Source organism: Macaca mulatta, chromosome 8, assembly GCF_049350105.2.
Source record: "Macaca mulatta isolate MMU2019108-1 chromosome 8, T2T-MMU8v2.0, whole genome shotgun sequence".
In the NCBI taxonomy this organism is placed as follows: Eukaryota; Metazoa; Chordata; class Mammalia; order Primates; family Cercopithecidae; genus Macaca; species Macaca mulatta.
In genome coordinates this window covers 38,731,523-38,750,928 of record NC_133413.1, presented here as the reverse complement: position 1 = coordinate 38,750,928, position 19,406 = coordinate 38,731,523, and the positions used below count along the sequence as shown (strand labels likewise).

Here is a 19,406-nt window from a genome sequence, read left to right as displayed (position 1 = left end):
TCAGGAGGAATCAGTGAAGCCTTGCGGTTCACTGCAAGAACACTCATGATGCTAAGCCAGCTTACTCTTGCATTTAGATAGCTTTCTGAGAAGAAGGAGAGAATAAGAACCTTAGGGATGAAAATAGTCCTGATAGAAAATTCATATTTTGAATGGACTAAGTTTAAATTCTGAAACACTGGGGTTTTACACAGAGTCTGAACGTACCTGGACGAAGCTAAGTTTTTTTTTGTTTTTTTTTTTTTTCGCTCTGCCACCCAGGCTGGAGTGCAGTGGTATGATCTCGGCTCACTGCAACCTCCGCCTCCCGGGCTCAAGCAATTCTCTGCCTCAGCCTCCCAAGTAGCTGGGATTACAGGTGCACACTGTCACACCCAGCTAATGTTTGTATTTTTAGTAGAGACGGGGTTTCACCATCTTGGCCAGGCTGGTCTTGAATTCCTGACCTTGTGATCCATCCCCCTTGGCCTCCCAAAGTGCTGGGTTTACAGGCGTGAGCCACCGTGCCCGGCCAAGACTAAATTTTAAACCAGAAGGGACTAAGTGATTATGAATGCTTGAGATTAATTTTTCCATTTTTGCCATTAAATGGAAAAGGGTGTTGGTAAACTGCTGAGTTCAGTTAGAGAAAATAGAGAAAAATTACATTCCCTCGGCACCATGTCAGGATGAGTAAACTTTAAACTTCTTACTATCCATTAAGGAAACAGAGTACTCAAGGTATGGTCATGAAGTAGATCCTCATGGCCAACCAAGTGGTCAGATATAGGCTGAATTTTCAGTCTGAAGTTGTGAAAAACTGTGAAATCATGAAAAAGCAATGGGCTGAAAGTCAGCATGCCTGGGATTGAGTTTGGTGATGCCACTAACTGGCTATGTGACTTTGGAATAAAGTGACTGGATCTCTTAAAACATATTTGCCTGCCTTTAAAGGAATTGAATTAGATAACTAGTTAGGTTTCTTCCAGCTCTAAAACACTGATTCTCACCTCTCATGTGGCCAGTGAGGAAATAAATGTCTGCCACTTCCTGGCCAAGTTCAAATGGACATTGCCTTTTAAGAGATGGAACCCTCTTCTCTTTCCTCAGGCAGCTCCCTAGAGGCTGGGCTAAGGACGGCCAGAAATAAAGTACAATTACCTGTGACGTGCTGCCGGCTTCTGCTTTTGCAGCCACAGTTTGTAATTAGCTCAGGAATAAACACATCATCGTGACAGACCGAACAGTAAAACAAGGCTCTGGACAATGAAAGAAAACCAAGAATGACTTATGTGAGTCTTAACACAAAGGAGGCATGGTGCTGACTCAGTGGGCCTCCCACTAAGCTGTAGTTGCTTTAGTGCTTTTCCCCCATAAAGTAACAAAAAAATTACCTTTTGACTTCCTTTGGTGTTTCAGCAATAAAGAACCCTAGTGTGTTCTTATGTATCCTAATTTGTGCAGGTGGATTTAGTATCAGACCACTGGAAACGAAAAATAAACACACAGTAATGTTTCCCTCTGATTTCAGTGGCAATAGTTGGTGCCTCTTTCTGTTACGATCAATGGATTCTCTAAGTTGCTAAGTTAATCGTATTCAACCTCCTCTTACTGCCAAACACAGTGGAGAGTGTGAATTTGACATTTGTGATTCTTTGTTTGATTGGGGCTGACTATGCAGAGGGCAGCCAGGGAACAACTTGATCAGTGAGCTGAACACACAGTGGACCTGTGGGGAAGCCTCTCCCGGATTCTGTCACGCATCTGAGATGATCTGACCACTCAGGTGCACGATATCTTTTTGATTTAAGCTATCAAATGACAAATATGCTGAGACCACACAGTTTCCAGGATTAGCATCATACTAGTAGTGCTCATCTTTAGGCCAGTTGCCATTTAAAATTAATGTTTAACTAACCAGCTGGATTCAAAAGTTTCTTGTATTCAACTATGCAGCTTTTGAGGTTATGCATTTCTTTTGACTTCGGTTTTGTTTATTTTGATTGCCAGATTTCTGAGAGCAGGAACCATGTGAACTATTTCTATTATTATCTTACTTGAACCTTTTGATTTTCTATTTTCTTGTGGTTTATGTGTTTGAAAATATTGTATTATAATTTTCTGTCCATGATACTCTTTGATGCAGTATTCTGCCATGCTTTTCAAATTACCCACATTTCTCCCTGTTCATCAGGATCTCCTGCCTTTATTTCCTTCATTTCAGATGTCTATGGTGAGGTCTTACAACCCTATAATTCCTCTCACTTTTTGCAGAATGGAAGTTCTTCTTTCCTCCTTTAAAAATCATCCCTCCTCTTGTATTCACATTGCAATGAGGTGAAGTTTTAATTCTGGCAAAGCTTATTCTGTTGTTGCGATACTCACACCTTTCAAGTGTTAGAGAACCCTCACAAAAGTAAATGAGCTTGCACAGCCAAAGTTCTTCAGTCTCATGCCAAGAACAGACCCAGGCTGTATAGCTGTGTTCAGGTAGATTACTACCTAAGACAATGGATGGCCTTTTCTGAGTATTTACTGACTTATATTAATGAGTGAAATAATTGGTCTTAACTTTGGAAGGAAAAGAAAATACAACTGTGGCCCCTTAAATATTATTGGCTGATGCTCACTAAGTAGCAGCTGCATGCTTAGTTGTGTCTTACACAGCCTTGGTTTTTTTTTTTTTTTTTTTTTTTTTGAGATGGAGTTTCACTCTTGTTGACCAGGCTGGAGTACAATGGCACGATCTCGGCTCACTGCAACCTCTGCCTTCCTGGTTCATGTGATTCTCCTGCCTCAGCCTCCTGAGTAGCTGGAATTACAGGTGCATGCCACCACACCCGGCTGATTTTTCGTATTTTTAGTAGAGACAGAGTTTCACCATGTTGGACAGGCTGACCTCAAACCCCTGATCTCAGGTGATCCACCTGCCTCGGCCTCCCAAAGTGTTGAGATTACAGGCGTGAGCAACTGCGCCCGGCCGCTCCTATTTTTCTTTTTCTTTTTTTTTAAGGAGAGAGGTTTCTCTGAACTCATATTAAATATCTAGCTACGAAGATACTGTCACAATAAAACATATATTTGACTGTATTTGAGAAAAGAGGTGAGCCTCTCTTAAACACTTTCCTAATGTGTTTTTAGTTGATTCCCTCTTTATGATTTGGCCAGTTGCTCATCAGAGAATGTTTGTTCCTGAAACAAAATCATTACAGTACGTGACTGGGGTCAGATCCAGCTTCATCTGTTAGCAGGTGACAAATAATTCCCTAAGAAAAATTCTTATAATTCTCGAAGCCTTTTGCAAGTCTTACAGTCTCTTCAAACTTGCCAATTAGAAGAGGAATTAAAAGGTGAGAAAAGATAGGTTTTCTCCTCAGAATTGCAATATATTTGTTTAAAGTCCAACTATTTAAACGTTCTGTCTTCCTTCTACCAATAATGGCAGCAGTGAATTTACTACAGGATGGTTACAGAAGTACAGCCCTGGAGCCAGAGGACCTGAGTTCAGATCCTGGCTCTGCCACTTGGGTGTTGTGTGAGGTTGGGAAAATCATTTAGCTTTCTGGGGTTCAGCTTCCTCCTCTGTAAAATGAGACTAATAATGATAGTACCCATCTCACAGCACTGTTGTGAGGATTATTCAAGAGTTAACATATGTAACAGGTCTATAGCAGTGTTGGTCACAAAGTATCAATCATGTAAGGGAATGTTCTTATCAATACATTTGCCAAATAAGAACTTAATCCCTTTGATTCACCAGACTTCCAAGTGAGAAGGTAAAGTTAAATCTCTGTTTCCGTAAATCCCCTTTTCATTGGGGTATATGTGTGTTAGGTAGTAAACAGGACCTCTTAAATCTACGTGGGATTAGTTACTAAATAAATATTCATGTTTCTGGTCTGTAATGTCCCAACCATCATCTTAATAAAGTTTACAGAAATCTAGAATGTTAAGAGGTGAAAAGGATCTTAAGGGCATGTGGTTGTAGTTTCCAGATTCCAGTGAATAAAACAAATATATCATGGAGACTTGAGAAATAATTCTCAGGCTCACCCTTGGTTTTGCAGTCAAAAGTAGGGTTTTGGAATCTATAAGTCTTTAAAACTTATGCAAACAGGCCAGGCACAGTAGCTCACACCTGTAATCCCAGCACTCTGGGAGGCTGAGGTGGGTGAATCACCTGAGGTCAGGAGTTTGAGACTAGCCTGACCAACATGGTAAAACCCCATCTCTACCAAAAATACAAAAATTAACCGGGCGTGGTGCACATGCCTGTAATCTCAGCTACTCAGGAGGCTGAGGCAGGAGAATCGCTTGAACCTGGGAGGTGGAAGTTGCAGTGAGCTGAAATTGTGCCATTGCACTCCAGCCTGGGCGACAAAAGTGAAACTCCATCTCAAAAACAAAAACAAAAAAACTTATACAAGTAATTCTGACATATAAGCCAGGTGGTTGAAAGCCAAAATTGTTACTAAAACTTGATAAAATTTTGGGCCAGTCTGAAACCCAAACTACCTGGCTTATGATTCCAAGTCTACCCATTTTACTATGACCTGTTTCTAGTAGGAGGCCCATTTATGCAGATGTTTACATTCAGAGGTTTTGATTGTGAGATTTTCTTGAGCACAGCAGGATTTTAAAACAGAACTTAGGCAGACAGACAATACTACTTGTTATTCTCTTATTAATGACTTGCTTTTTACAATATCCCACTGACGTCTTCTACCCAGAGGCCTTCTACAACCTCTCAACTCAGACAGGTCTTTGCTTCTTTCCAAACTTTTCACATATAATAATTCCTTTATAGTCCATCTGATATAATTGAAAATTATTTCATTTTGAATGTTTTCCTATAATTTTACAATTTCTGGTAATGTCAATTTTAGAACAGCAAGGTGTGTTAGAGTTTCATTAACTCTATTTCCTCGTTCTACAAATGATGAATCCTTCTCCACGGCCACAGGGCCAGCAAATCTGTCAGGATCAGAATCTAGTCTGTTAATTCTTATTTAGCACAAGTTAATTTTTCGCTAAAAAGTACACATGAGCCAACACACAGTCTTTCTTGCCCTCATCCCATTTAAGCCCCACCCCTTTTCCTTTTTTTTTTTTTTTTACAGATCTTTTTCTCTATATTATAGTATGTATTTGTCTTTCTTTTCCCCCTTTTCTCCCATTTGTTCATGTGTATTTCATTTGCTCTGAATTTTATTTTGCATTACGTGATAACTTCTCTTACTTTCATATTTATTCACTTATGGGTTTTTGGGAAATGCTGATGTCTGGTGATGTAACATCTCCTTTATCTACTCTATCAACAAAAGCCTTTGTCCAGTCAGCTGGTCAGATTCCCATTTTGGCATATTTTGTGCTTTCCTTTTTTAAAAATTATTTTTTGGAGATAGAGTCTTGCTCTGTCACCTAGGCTGAAGTGCAGTGGCATGATATCGGCTCACGGCAACCTCTGCCTCCCAGGTTCAAGCAATTCTCATGCCTCAGCCTTCCAAGCAACCGGGATTACTGGCCTAGGTGCACCACCATGCCTTGCTAATTTTTATATTTTTAGCAGAGACTGGGTTTCACCATGTTGGCCAGGATGCTCTCGAACTTCTGGCCTTAAGTGATCCACCCACATCGGACTCTCAAAATGCTGGCATTACAGGCATGAGCCACCATGCCCAGCACTGTCCTTGACTTTTCATGGCCAGTGTTTGTGGGAACATTTTTATTACAAATAATTCAATTTTGTGGTATTATTTCATGGTCAAGATCTGGCAATATTGAAAGAAACAGTTCTGAGAAGGTGACCATTTCTTCTCCTCTCTGCTCCTGAGAGAGGACTGGGGTAGGGTCTGAGGAACAAAAGGGAAGTGTTTATCCAAGAGAGTCACCACCCTAACCCGTGCCATCAGAGACAGCACAGCAGAGGAGCCAGGGAGCCCCAGAGGCTTCCTCTCAGCCAATCCACCAAAGGGAAAAAGCTTAGTTATAGCTGCATCTTTGGAAAAAGTCTTAATCACAAAGATTCTCCAGAAAAAAAAAAAAAGAAAGAAAGAAACAAAACTGAAGAGATGAGCAGACTTATTGGTACCAGAAACCATCTGTAAAGAGGGACTTGTATTCGATGGCTATCAACAGGAGGTGCATCTTCAGAAAGCAGAGCCTGGGAAAGAAGACGAGGAGTCATAAGGAGAGCAAGGGGTCAGTGAACAAAAAAATAACTAACACTCTGTGCCCTGGGCCTAGGAGGAAACCAACATCTTAGAGGAAATAACTCCCAATATGGAATGATCCCTTGTAAGTGAAACTACCTAAAGTAACCAACAGCCACTGCACCAACTGGGACAGAGATGAAATTGCCCCACCCCAACTGTGAACTGCTAAGTTGCAGGGACCCTGGGCTGTCCCTTCTTAGATCTTCAGTTTGTAATGGAGCCTGGCCTATAGTGGGCCCTCAGTGAACGTTGTTGAAAGAATGTTGTTGTCTGAAGAATGAGGGAAGAATTTCACTTCACTTACCGGGCAACTTCAGGAAAGCTCATTCCAGCAAAGTCATCAGAGAGACGTTGGGTCAGAATATTGTTTTTCATGCTATTCAAGAAGTGTTTCTGCCAGGTCTGTTTAGGTGTAACCTGGAATACATAATCATGCCACATGAAGCAAAATGACAAGGAATGTGGAACGTTAGAATTCACATTGCATATTCTGCTAAGCACAAATGAGTCTTTATTGCATGTAAGTCATAAAAAGGAGATTTATCACAGTGCCTAACTAGAGAATGTTAAAGGAATAACTAAAAAGCTAACTCCATCTTAACTATTTTCACCAGAGTTCAGGATGAGGCAGACACATCATTATTTATTTTCTTTCCAGATGGCGTTCAAGTTTCCTTGCTGGCAGTGAGAATTCTCCATCGCCAAGTCCTGATTTCAGCTTTTGAGTTAGTAAAAATCAGATGGGAAAGTTAATGTGGAATCTAAATTATCTCTCTCTGGATATGACTATTCAAGATTGGTTTAAAATATTTTAGTTTTCTACTAACCATATACCTCAATGAAGAAAATACTCATGGCTTCTGTCTAGTATCAGAACCCTTCATAAGTTCAAATGAACTTGAAGGACCATCCTGATGCATGGAAGAGAGAATGGAGAAATCAAGGCAAACAGTAGGTTTCCAGAAAAATGGGAGATGTAAAAAAAGGAGAAAGATATCTCAAAACGGCTAAATGCACTTAACCCAACAGAAAGGCTGTTAGGAACTTGTGGCTGACGTTTGTGTAAGACCCTCTCCTCATCCTTCTCCACCTACTGCCAAGAGAATCACCACCACACTGTTCTGATATAGCAAGACAGTCTTCTTAAAGCCCAGAATCTCAGATGAAAATCTTGAATTTCTAAACATTTAGGAGCACTGTTGCTGTGGAGAGTTATGACTGGTTCAGAAATTCTCTTCAGATGGTCATCATGCAGTTTGGGAAAAAAAGCAAAGCAAAACCAAACACATAGACAAACAATTCTGCCCTACTAAAAAGGACAGACTATTTCAGGCAATCCAGTGCCTACTTCCACCACCAAGATTCAGCTGAATGAATCTTTTGCCTTTTCCTACTTTTACAGTCCTCTCATGAGGAGGGCTCTGATCATTAGGTGGTTCATACCACTAATTTCCAATAACTAAAGAAATTGGCTTAGTGTTTCTAATCTAAATGTTTTCATGTTTGAAAGAAGGTAAAAAACGATAGCATGGGGATGGAGAAGACTTCCTGAGATAGATTTAAAAAGATCAGAAAGGAAAACAGGAGGATTTTGGATAGAAGAATCTGGGTGCTCAAGTAAGCCAGTTGGATCAGATCTAATGTAAATTTAAGTTTAAGGCCATGCTCTGAACCGAGGACCAACCGGAAATGTTCTTCGAGCTACAATTTCTCACAATATGATCAATATAATTAAAACACATGGCACTGATTCAAGGCCTTTAGTCTGAGTTCTCAGAAGTTTTACAAATATTAACTCAATATTTGGAAAAACCCAGTTATGAGATTAATAACTTTAATTTTATAGGTAGAGAAACTGACAGTCAGAGAAAGTAAGGGCCTACTCTGAGAGAAATCGGTCATAAAACTCTGGAGTCCCAGCCATTAAACCAAAGTCGATAGTTTGTTTTAGAACCTAAAGCACCAAAGAATAATGCAGCTTTCACACATCTTGCCTGATGCTGTTCAGTAAGGATTCCTGAAAGTAGGTTTCAGACTTCACTCAAAAAATCATTAAGTAGACCACAAATATCTCTCAATTCCTGTAAGCTAAAATCCATCTTGTATAAATAATGACAGGTGATCATCCTCAGTGGGGAGGTTACAACTCTAGATCTTATTTTTATTTTATTTATTTATTTTTTTGAGACAGAGTCTCACTCTGTTGCCCAGGCTGGAGTGGAGTGGCATGATCTCAGCTCACTGCAATCTCCACCTCCTGGGTTCAAGCAACTCCCCTGCCTCAGCCTCCCCAGTTGCTGGGTCTACAGGCTCATGCCACCATGCCTGGCTAACTTTTTTTTTTTTTTTTTTTTTAATATTTTTAGTAGATATGGGGTTTCACTATGTTGACAAGGTTGGTCTCAAACTCCTGAGCTCAAGTGATCTGCCAGCCTCAGCCTCACAAACTGTTGGGATTACAGGCATGAGCCACCATACCTGGCCACAACTCTTTAAATAAGAAAAATACAATAGTATGTTTTTATATCTCTATCTTCTATAGTTTCATGAAGGAGAATAAGTCTTCATATAGAGTTCACATTCCATTTATTTCCATTTACTTTCTCCAGCCATGGAGATTGAAAGCGCAATAATCACAAGAAATATTGAAGTTCTCTGCTACTTTCTAAATATGCAACACAAAGACAATGTCCTTATAAACCATTTTCTAGGTTGTATACAGTGAACACTACATGAAAGTGAAAGCTTGTGTGTTGTAGCTGCATGAAGGCTCATTCCCTCCACCCTGACTGCTATTTCTTTACATCTGTATATTATATCTCTTTACATTCACAGAAGGAATTACAGAAGCTTTCCATTTGTTGCAGTTAGCATACAGCTGGCCAGAGCACCTCTTACTTCTTTTGCTTTTCCTTAAATAGCACCAGGGAAGAAACAGAAAAAGATGCAAACATTTGTACTGAACACGGGAAAAAGAGAACAGAGGAAAGAGCAAGCAAAGAGAGGTCAGGAGGGAAGTCAAGTGTATGAAAGGCAAGCATGGACTCAGAATTAAACAGACAGTAAGGTCATTCTCTGCAAGAGCTTTAGAAAAGGAAGACCAGGACCAGCCAAGGGCTAGCACGCCTTGGCTGGAGCATTTCATGGAAATGATATTTGGAAGACCACCTTTTGTGCTATAAAAATTTATCCCAAGAGTCACTTTTAGCCCCTTACTTTGTCTCAGACAAAAATATAAAAAATCTTGATGTGAGACATTGTGTGGAAATAACACCAGAGACATAGAGCACTATGGTAACAACACTGTGCATCAGACAGTCCTAGCTCTGTGGCTCACTAACTTACTGTATGATCAAGTTAGTTAGCTTCACCAACTCACTGCTGGGTTACTAACTGAACATATTATTGAGGGGAAACACAAGACAGTAGGCACTTATTATGTGGTTACTGTTATTATTCCTGCATGGAATTCTCCCTAAAACAACCTGGAAAAATTAGATTTGAATTACTATTTGATCATTATTTCTATTTGATGAATATAATTATTATTATACCAATTATTTTGGATTTAATTTATATTGAAATATATGAATCCTTCATTAATAATATAACCTTTATTTATATTTTCGCCTTCAATAACTCAATGCTTCTACCTTGATGAATGTACTTTGATTTAAAACATACTGGACCGTAGGTAGGAAGCAGAGTTATAATTTTTCTGTTTTGTAGATAAATATTCTTAGGCAGGAATAAAATAAATGATTTCTTCAAGGTCAGTGTGGTACCTGGGACTTTTAAATCCAGATCTTTTAATCCTTTCCCAGCTCAAGCAGAAGTCAAATCTCATTTCTTGGGGCCTTGATGCTTTTCTCAAATTTTTTTTCTATTTCTGATCTTAATATGCAGGACATGGGGACAGAGCCAAGAATTGACATTAATTTACAAGGTTACCTTTCTGTTTTGCTCCACAAATAGAGATGTTAGGAAGGTACACAAGCCTGGCACCAAACAGCCTTGGGCGATAAACCCAAGCTTTAATTCAGCAAAGCAAATGATGTTGTCTCCGGCATCCCAGTCCCAGCTGGGAATCTTTGGCAGATAAACCTGTTCCATAGCACAAAGCAGGTCAAGTATTAGGAATAAACACACCTCAAGAAAGCTCTTGTGGATGGATGTCTTTCTTTTAAAATTTTCTTGCAATCATATATTCTTTATTTTTGCACATAAAAGTGGTGCCCAGGTCAATGAAAATGATAAGAACAAATTCAGCATTTGAAAGTGGTTAGTGGTCAATGGCTCTCATTTTTTGAAACAAAAATAGCTAGAGTTGCAAAATTAGGTCAAATGGCTTAAACCTCTAATTCTGCCCCCAGTTTACATTGTTGAGTGATTATCCATCTTAATGAAACTCCAAATTTTACCTGTGATTAGCAAAAACTTTTTATTTACACATCCATTAGAAAATAAAAAAGTTAGTCTAGCTATACAGATAAAAGGAGGAGACTGAATACGCTAGAATGTTACTATACCTTGTTATGGGATTGTAGTATCTGTATGATGATTCTGGTGGTAGAGTCATAGTTCTTGATAGAGAGCACCCTATATAAACCCCAAACATTCTCATTAGTCATGTGTCATAGCCAAAGGGCTTTGTAATATAATTTAATTCAGATTTAAACTGATATGTAGGTAAGCGTAGAAAAACTTGGCATACAATAATTTTATTGTTATGCTGTTTTCGAAAAATGTTTTTAGTAGCCTACACAGAAAAGCGTCATTGTTTTCATAACTTTGCCAACCAAATCTATGGAATGATTATCTCTTGGTATTAGAAGACTGTGTTCTTCTGAGACCAATTCTTGAGGAGGAAATCAACAGTTTCATGTTTTAGCCTTCAAACCCAAACCTAATTATTACAGGTAAAAATAGAAATTTGATAGTTGTCTATAGCTTGAAATAGCTCATAGACTGTCTAATTCAACTTCCTCATTTTACAAATTAAGAAACTAAGATCTACCTCATATTTACTGTATTATGCATGGTACAAATTTTCAGCTGTTTCTTGCTATATATAATGTCACCTTCAGCTATGTGTATTTATTTTACTCTGGAGATTAGAAGTTCATCTGGATTAGCCAAAATGCCATTGCCATCATAATCACAGTTAGAGCTTTGTTATCACAAGTTACATTCTTGCTCAGAGTTCACAGTTCAACATGATAACATCTTGAAAATACTCACCGATGGTCAGGCCAGGCGTGGTGGCTCAGCCTGTAATCCGAGCACTCTGGGAGGTTGAGGTGGGTGGATCACCTGAGCTCAGGAGTTCGAGACCAGCCTGACCAACATGGTAAAACTCCATCTCTACTAAAAATACAGAATTAGCCTGGTGTGATGGCACATGCCTGTAATCCCAGCTACTTGGGAGGCTGAGGCAGGAGAACTGCTTGCATGCGGGAGGTGGAAGTTGCAGTGAGCCGAGATCACACCACTGCCCTCCAGCATGGGCAACTGGGCAACAAAGAGTGAGACTCTGTCTCAAAAAAAAAAAAAAAAAAAAAAGACAGAAAAGAAAAAAAAATGAAGGAAAATACTTACTGATGGTCAAAAAGTACATCATATCGGACCATACATAATCTTTCACCATAGTTACTAGAGAAAAATCCCAATAAATAAAGTGTACTAACAGGGATAAAATTGCATCTTTATTTTTGAGGAGAGGATATTAGTTATAATGGTGCTATCTGAACAATAATCAGTTATTTGTATGCTTGCTTCTTAAATTCAGATGGCTACTATACATATGAAACTTCAGGGAATTATATGGAGAAGCACATTCACACTCAGGATGCTCTATTTTCATTTTCCTTTGCAACTGTCTGCACAGTCTTGGGGAGGGGGCAAAAAGTAGGCAGAACCTTGGAATACGATGAATCTAGTGATATGATAGATGGCATTTTCTCCTGTTTATGCTTATGTACCAGGCATTAATTTAAGAGAGATAGAAAAAAATAATCATTACAGCATACAAAATACAATACCAGATTCTTACCTCATAATGTTGGAAATATCTTCAGCATGGGAATCACTGCACAAAGGGTTGGCTATAATCAGGCATGCCTCTGCAGATTCCACCTACCCTTCAAGATTGGACAGGAGCCATGGTGTTAATTATGTGGGAAATGCTCTGGTCTTCCCCTTTTGGGTTTTCTTAGAATTTTGTAATAAAATTGCTAACAAAAAAGAGGACACACTTGGGAATGAGTTGTAATGAGGATGTCTTTTACATCAGGATTGCTGTCCTGCAAATGCCGCAAAAGGCAAGGGTTGCAGCTGATGGGCCAGGGCACAGGGTCTCTGACATAGGTAAAAGATTGCTTTCAAGTGGGTAAAATACAAAGTTATATTTTTCCTACCATCCATCATCATTGTTTGATGCCTAGTGATAAGCCATAAGACCTTTATAAGCAACTGCCTGTGTATTTATTTGTCTTTCAGGACAGTAAAGAACAGAGGAACTGGGAGTCCACTTGGCTCAAAGTAAACAGTTATTCAATATTGGTGGCGTGTGAATTTCAAAGTTCTAGAAAATTACTGAAGTGGCTCTTACAGTACTAAATTGCAGGAAAGAGAAAGATTTTTCTGGGTCTGTCAATTCTTCATGTTTACTCTATAGATCTTGGCTTTAAACAGAAACTTTTCTGTTTGTTGATTCTCCGAGACTAAGAACATGACAGGAAGCTGCCTTTGATCTTAAGCCAAACCTGTCTAGAGGGTTGGCTGTTGCTCATTATTTTTAGTCACAACTTTAATGAGATTTCTACTATTTTTCTTTATGTTTTTCCTATTGGAAAGCATATTCATGCATTTAGGAGGAGAAGTTGATTAAAGCTGACAGACTCAGAGATCTGCCTTCTGGTAAGAATTCTATTTGTGTGGTAAGATCAAACACACCTTGCTATCCATACCTTTTACAGACCTCTTAGGCTGATAAAATAAAACTGATTTAGATAGAGAATTTTGTGAAATAAATAATTTAAATATAAGTGTTGGCAAACAGTGAGGTCTGCTTGACATTTGTGAAATCAGATTTGGAGGTCAATTACTACACTTCCTTTACAATTGTTTCTAAAGCTGAGGAAGTTATATTTTCCTCCAGTTAAAGAAGCTGAAATAATATCTTTTCCAAAAGCAATATATCTTGTAATTTTAATTGCTGCAACTTAGGAAAACTACAAGGAACTAAAACAACTAGATCTTACCGCAACTCGCCTCAGATCCTCCCACTTCATTGCAGATCCAGAAATGAATGTTGTGTAGGCCAAGTAGCATTTAAATATGGTTTCAAGTTCCAAAGAAGGAGGGCTCCTCGACAAAAAACAATGTGGCAGCAATGAGGTAAAAAAGATGACTGATTCTGCGTTTAGAGGTTTTTATAACTTATTTGGTGCATTTAGTAGAATCCCTCATAGTGATATGAAAAAATACAAATCAAGTTAATGCTATTTTTTTTTAAAATGTAATTACTAAGGATGGAGAGGTTCACTATTTAGTTTAAAAAATTGAATTACTGAAACAGGCATAACATTTTAAACAACTATACATTTAATAAAATGGCTTTTAAATATAGGAAGCAAATATGAAAAAAACTAGAAAGAGAAATTGATGAATCTGCCACTGTCATGAGAAATTTTGACATATCTTTTTAAACTATTGATAGAGCAAGCAGAAAACAATCATCATGGATTTTGAACACACATGTTTAATATTTATAAATTCTGCAAATAACATTTAGAGGAACTAATTTTTATAAAGAACACACAAATATTTATCAAAATGATACTTTACCTGACAGAAAATGAAAGCCTCAACACATTACAAAAACATAGTTATTATGTATAATGATCTTTGATCACAATACAATGAACTTAGAAGTTAACCAAAACACAAATAAAAATAGTTTTTAGATTTAGGAATTAAAAAAAATAGACTGCTAAAAATTTTATGGGCTTAGAATAAATTGCAACAATTCTTTATCATTATTCTTAGAAATATGTTGAAAATATTAAATATGTATGCTTTGGGATACAACAACAGCAATGCTTTAGGAATAATTTATAGTTTTGGAGACATATTAGCATAGGATCAAGGAAATAAGAATAAAAGAAATGATAAAAACAAGAATAAGAAACAATGAAAAAGGAACAAAAAGATAAAATAGAGAAGATAAACCACATCAAAAGTTAGTTCTTTGAAAAATAACCTAGCATAATAGGCAAAAGTTTTGAAAAGTTAATGGAGAAAAAATAAAAGACAAAAATGATGCAAATATTGAATAAAGAAGATATAATACATAAAGTAGATCTAAAAAATAAAAGTAGACAGCAAATAACTAAATGTCAACAGCTCTGAAAACTTAGACAAAATGAACAAATTACTTGAAAGTATATCTTACCAGAACTAACCCTAGAAGAAATAAAAAGCCTAAATAGCTCTATAGCTGTTAAAGAAATTGAAACTGTGGCTTAAAATCTCTCAAAACACAACAAACACATGCACACACACACACACACACACACAAACCTACACACCCAAACACACACACACCCCCATCAAATAAAATGTAGAAAACCACTAGTTCTACATGGTTTCCACATTTAACTTCTACCATACTTTAAAGCAACACATAATCTCATTTTTATACAAAGCCTTTTAAAGTAAAAATAGGAAATAGTTCCTAACCAATACTAAAAAAGACAAAATAATTATGTTATCAAAAACATCAGTGAGATCACCACATTAACAAATTAAAAAACAACAATTATATAATCACCTCAGATGCAGAAACAAATTGACAGAAATAGTTCTTCAGAGTTAAGAAATACAATTCGTGGTATATTAGAAATAGAAGATAATATTTTTAACCCAACAAATATCCTTAAAATAAAAAAGATATCTTTAATGAAAAAATATTAAAGGTGCTTTTAAAAAAGAGAAATAGAGATATCATCACTGCTCTTTTTCAACATTGTATTTGCTGTCTCAGCAATAATTATATTATTTCAGACAAATAGTTTATTTCCTTCTTTCCAATCCTTATGTGTACAATTTATGTTTATTTTATTATAAATAATTATTTTATTTATAAATCTGGATTAATATTTATTTTATTTTATTAAAAGATAAAATAAAAATAAATTGTTTTAATGTAAATAATTATAAGTATACTTATACAAATATAAATAATATAAATATAATTATTTACATGGAAACCCCTAATATTACTATAGAAAAAAATAAAATTTATGTGGTTAGATATAAGACTAATATACAAAATTTAATTGTTTTTCCTGTACTAAGAGCAAACAACTAGTAAACCCAACTGGAAGATATTACTTTAACTAATATCAGAAAATACCAAGTACCTAGAAATAAAAGTTAGTAAGCTCTCTACCTGGGAAACTATACCGTATTATTAAGGGGTACTAAATGAGAACTAAATAAATGAATAACCCCAGTATAGTAAAAGTTGGAAAAAGTTTGTAGCATAAAGCAGTCAATGCTGCATCTAAAGTTTCAATTAGATTCACATTACATTTCTGCAGTTTTTCATAATAAAATAATACACGTGATAAAATAATTTAAAAATTTATATAAAATATAAAGGGCCAGGTAAAGCTTGTCTACTATAAAAAAACAAAATAAAAGGTTAAAAGACTTGCTCTAGGGATAGATAGAACTAGTTATAAAGATTTAGTAATTAAAAGAGTGTAGTATTAATGCAGTAATAGAAAAATTGATAAAGATTTATACAGATTTATAAATCTTGATTTAAATTTATTTTATTATAAAGATAATAAACATAAATTGGTTTAATGCGAATAATTATAATTACACAAATATAAATAATTATACAATTAATTATATATATAATTATTTACATGGAAATCCCTAATATTACTACAGAAAAAAATAAAATTTATGTGATTAGATATGATTAACATACAAAATTAATTACAAGATTAATATATAAAATTTCTCTTTAAAATAGAAAGTACATTACTCACAGTGGTCACATGCCAGATCAGTGAGGAGAGGGAAGGGTTTGTTCAATAACTGGCACTGGTAAAATAGTTATATCCATATGGAATAAGGTAAAAACTTTCTACATGTATCTTACTCTATAAAAAATTCTAAATGAATTAGAGACATAAATGACAAAAACAAAAATTTTAAATTATTGGTAGGAAATGTAGTTCAACATATTTTAAGCAATGTAATAGGGAGTTTCTAAACAAAAAACAATAAGTGCTTTAACGTAATAGAAAACATTCAATATTTGACTATAATAATATTAAAAACTTTTAAGCATCAGAAGACATGTAATATTCAGTAATAAGGCAAATTATAAACTGAAAGAAGAAATTGCAGTTCCCACAACTGATGAAGAATTATTGCAAATAATATATTACACATTCCTAAAATTAAATATCAAAAACCACACAAAATAGTTAAGTAAAAAAAGTAAATAGGCAAAACACATGAATGAGTATGTCACGGAAAGAGAAAAGATGTGTGGCTAGTAAACATGGTGAAGCTCCACATCTGTAGAGCTAAAGGGCATAGAAATCAAAACCACAAGAAGGTTCCATTTTACATTGATTTTATTGCAAAGATTAAAACACATAACCATATCAGTTGTTGGAAAGAATGTATATATATGTGTGTGTGTATATATATGAAGAATGTATATATACACGTATATATGAGAAGAATGTGTGTGTGTGTGTGTGTGTGTATATATATATATATGAAGTCTCTTACACATTCCTGATAGGCTTGCAAAATGGTTCGAAGACTTGGAAAAAATGATTAATGGCCTAAAAATGAATATTCACATACTTGACACTATTAAGCACACACATGTACAAGCACAAATGCACACAAACATGCACACAGAGACACTATTTCATGTGTCCACCAGGAGCCATATACAAGCATGTTAATAACAAAACTATTTCCAATTGCAAAATATAGAAATAACCCCAATCACACCAAAAGAAGAGTGGAACTGAAGAAAATGAATATCACTAACAAGAACAACCAATTAATTACAGCAACACTCAAAAATATGAAAGCATCTTACTAACATAATATAAACTGAATAAAACCCCAAAGATTACATTGGTATGGTGTTCCTTCTATAAAGTTAAACATGTCTAAAGTAATATGCACACTTTAGATGTGAATATAGATGTAATAAAACATAGGAGAAAGAAAGAATGGTAGTGATATTTTAAAAAACTAGCCATAGGTTGAAATATGGGGAAGATTATACGGTTAGATATAGATTATTGTCCTACGTTTCACCTTGGCAGTGAGTTCACACATTGGTGCTTACAACATTATTAAAAAGAACTAGTAACATAAATAACCAAAATGGGCTTATGTGTAAACCAATTATGAATGTTATGACTAAGAATTGTAATAAATCTAATCCTGATTTTCTAACACTCAAAGAAGAAAACTAAATCCTAGTAGGAAATGTAGTTCAACATGTTGTAAACACTGGGATAGGGAAAGATTTTCTAAACAAAAAACAAGAGGTGATTTAATATAATATAAATTATTCTATCTTTGAGATAATATTAAAAACTTTTAAATATGAAAAACACACAGTATTCAGTAAAAAGGCAAATTACAAACCTGAAGAAGAAATTTGCAGTTCTCATAATTGATGAAGAATCATGTCATCCCTCTACTCAAAGTACTCCAACAATCAGAACTGACACAGAGAAAATTACCTTCCTTAAAGCCAAGTCTCTACAATGGTACAATGGACTCAATACAACTTTATTATCAGGCCCACTATCAATTACAATATTTTTCAAATACTCTGAAATTATCAGTCCTTATGAGTGAAACTTCCCCCTTTTCCTTAGAACACTTTGGATTCAATATGTGACACATGACAATCAACATATGTGGAAAAGTGAGAGCTCTGCTTATGTTTGCATACATTACAATATTAACAGAACTGAGAGCTTCTACTTTCAAGAATAATAAGTTAGGTAACTTCAGCCAACTCCCTTCTGAGGATATATAAAAAAACTGGATGAAATATTAAAAATGTCTGCTAAGAAGTCATCAATGATACAAGCAAACAATGAAGAGTTATCAGGCCAAAACCTGAGAGAAATCAATAACCAGGGGGTTAGGTCCAATTTTCTTCCCCTGAAGGCATTTTATAATTCAGAAGAAGCAGCTACCAATCTGAGATAACATTTGGTGGTCACACAAGTCAAAGGACAAAAAAGTGCAGTTCACCTGACATACAAAATGAAGGGTTTGATATCTTTTCCAAAATAAAAACTGGCATAACAAAAGCACAGAAGCAAAGAAGAAGGGTAAAATTGAATAGACTCGCTTATAAATGGGCTGTCATCCTGAGTTTGTCACCTGGGAAGTACAGAGAGTTTCAAGCGTTGAGCTTGGATTAAGATGGTCCTGAGGCAGAAGTGCCCTGTTGTGTTTCAAAGAAGTAAAGAAACATACTCTCTTGAGGAAGGTAACATCATCTTTCTAAGTTAACAATGTTTCCATGTGTAATTGTGCAATACAGGAATCAGTGCTAATGTAAGACAATAGGCACATAAACAAGAAAGAAAGAAAATAAGACAGTGTGTGTAACATGCAGCAGAAGCCACAGTCAGTAAAATCAAAGATGTGAGGCATTCAATTATTGGACACTAGCTACAGCATATTTATGCTTATTTTGTTGAAATACACAAAAGGTAAGGTAGAAATGCAAGAAGTAAAAATAAAAACAGGACAGTTTGATAAATAATCAAAAATAACTAATGGGTACTGGGGTTAATACCTGGGTGATGAAATAATCTGTACAACAAACCCTCATGACACAAGTTTACCTATATAACAAACCTTCCTATGTGCCCCTGAAATCAAAATAAAAGTTAATTTTTTAAAAAAAGAATCAAATGTAAATTCTAGAACTGAATAATATAATAACTGAAATTGAAAACTTAATGGATGGGTTTATAAGTAGATTAAACACACAAAAAGAGCTAAGGTTCTGGAATCTAGGTCAAAACAAATTATCCAGAATGCAACACAGAGATATAAAAAGGGAGGAGATAAGTTCAAAAGAGGGTAAGAAATTCAGGTCATATGGCCTAGCACAGTGGCTCACAC

General features: G+C 35.8%; 1 protein-coding gene across 1 annotated transcript in view; it reads right to left on the bottom strand.

Annotated features, from left to right (window-relative positions):
* The window catches only part of KCNU1 (potassium calcium-activated channel subfamily U member 1), a 162,599-nt gene that overhangs the window by 95,842 nt on the left and 47,351 nt on the right, over positions 1–19,406 (bottom strand). Inside the window, exons 11-18 of the mRNA XM_077942816.1 lie at positions 13,457–13,562; positions 12,247–12,329; positions 10,724–10,793; positions 10,146–10,298; positions 6,499–6,611; positions 6,071–6,142; positions 1,374–1,463; positions 1,141–1,238 (exon numbers count right to left, since the gene is read on the bottom strand). Of these exons, the coding sequence (XP_077798942.1) occupies positions 1,141–1,238; positions 1,374–1,463; positions 6,071–6,142; positions 6,499–6,611; positions 10,146–10,298; positions 10,724–10,793; positions 12,247–12,329; positions 13,457–13,562 (785 nt within the window). The remainder of the gene's footprint in view (positions 1–1,140; positions 1,239–1,373; positions 1,464–6,070; positions 6,143–6,498; positions 6,612–10,145; positions 10,299–10,723; positions 10,794–12,246; positions 12,330–13,456; positions 13,563–19,406) is intronic.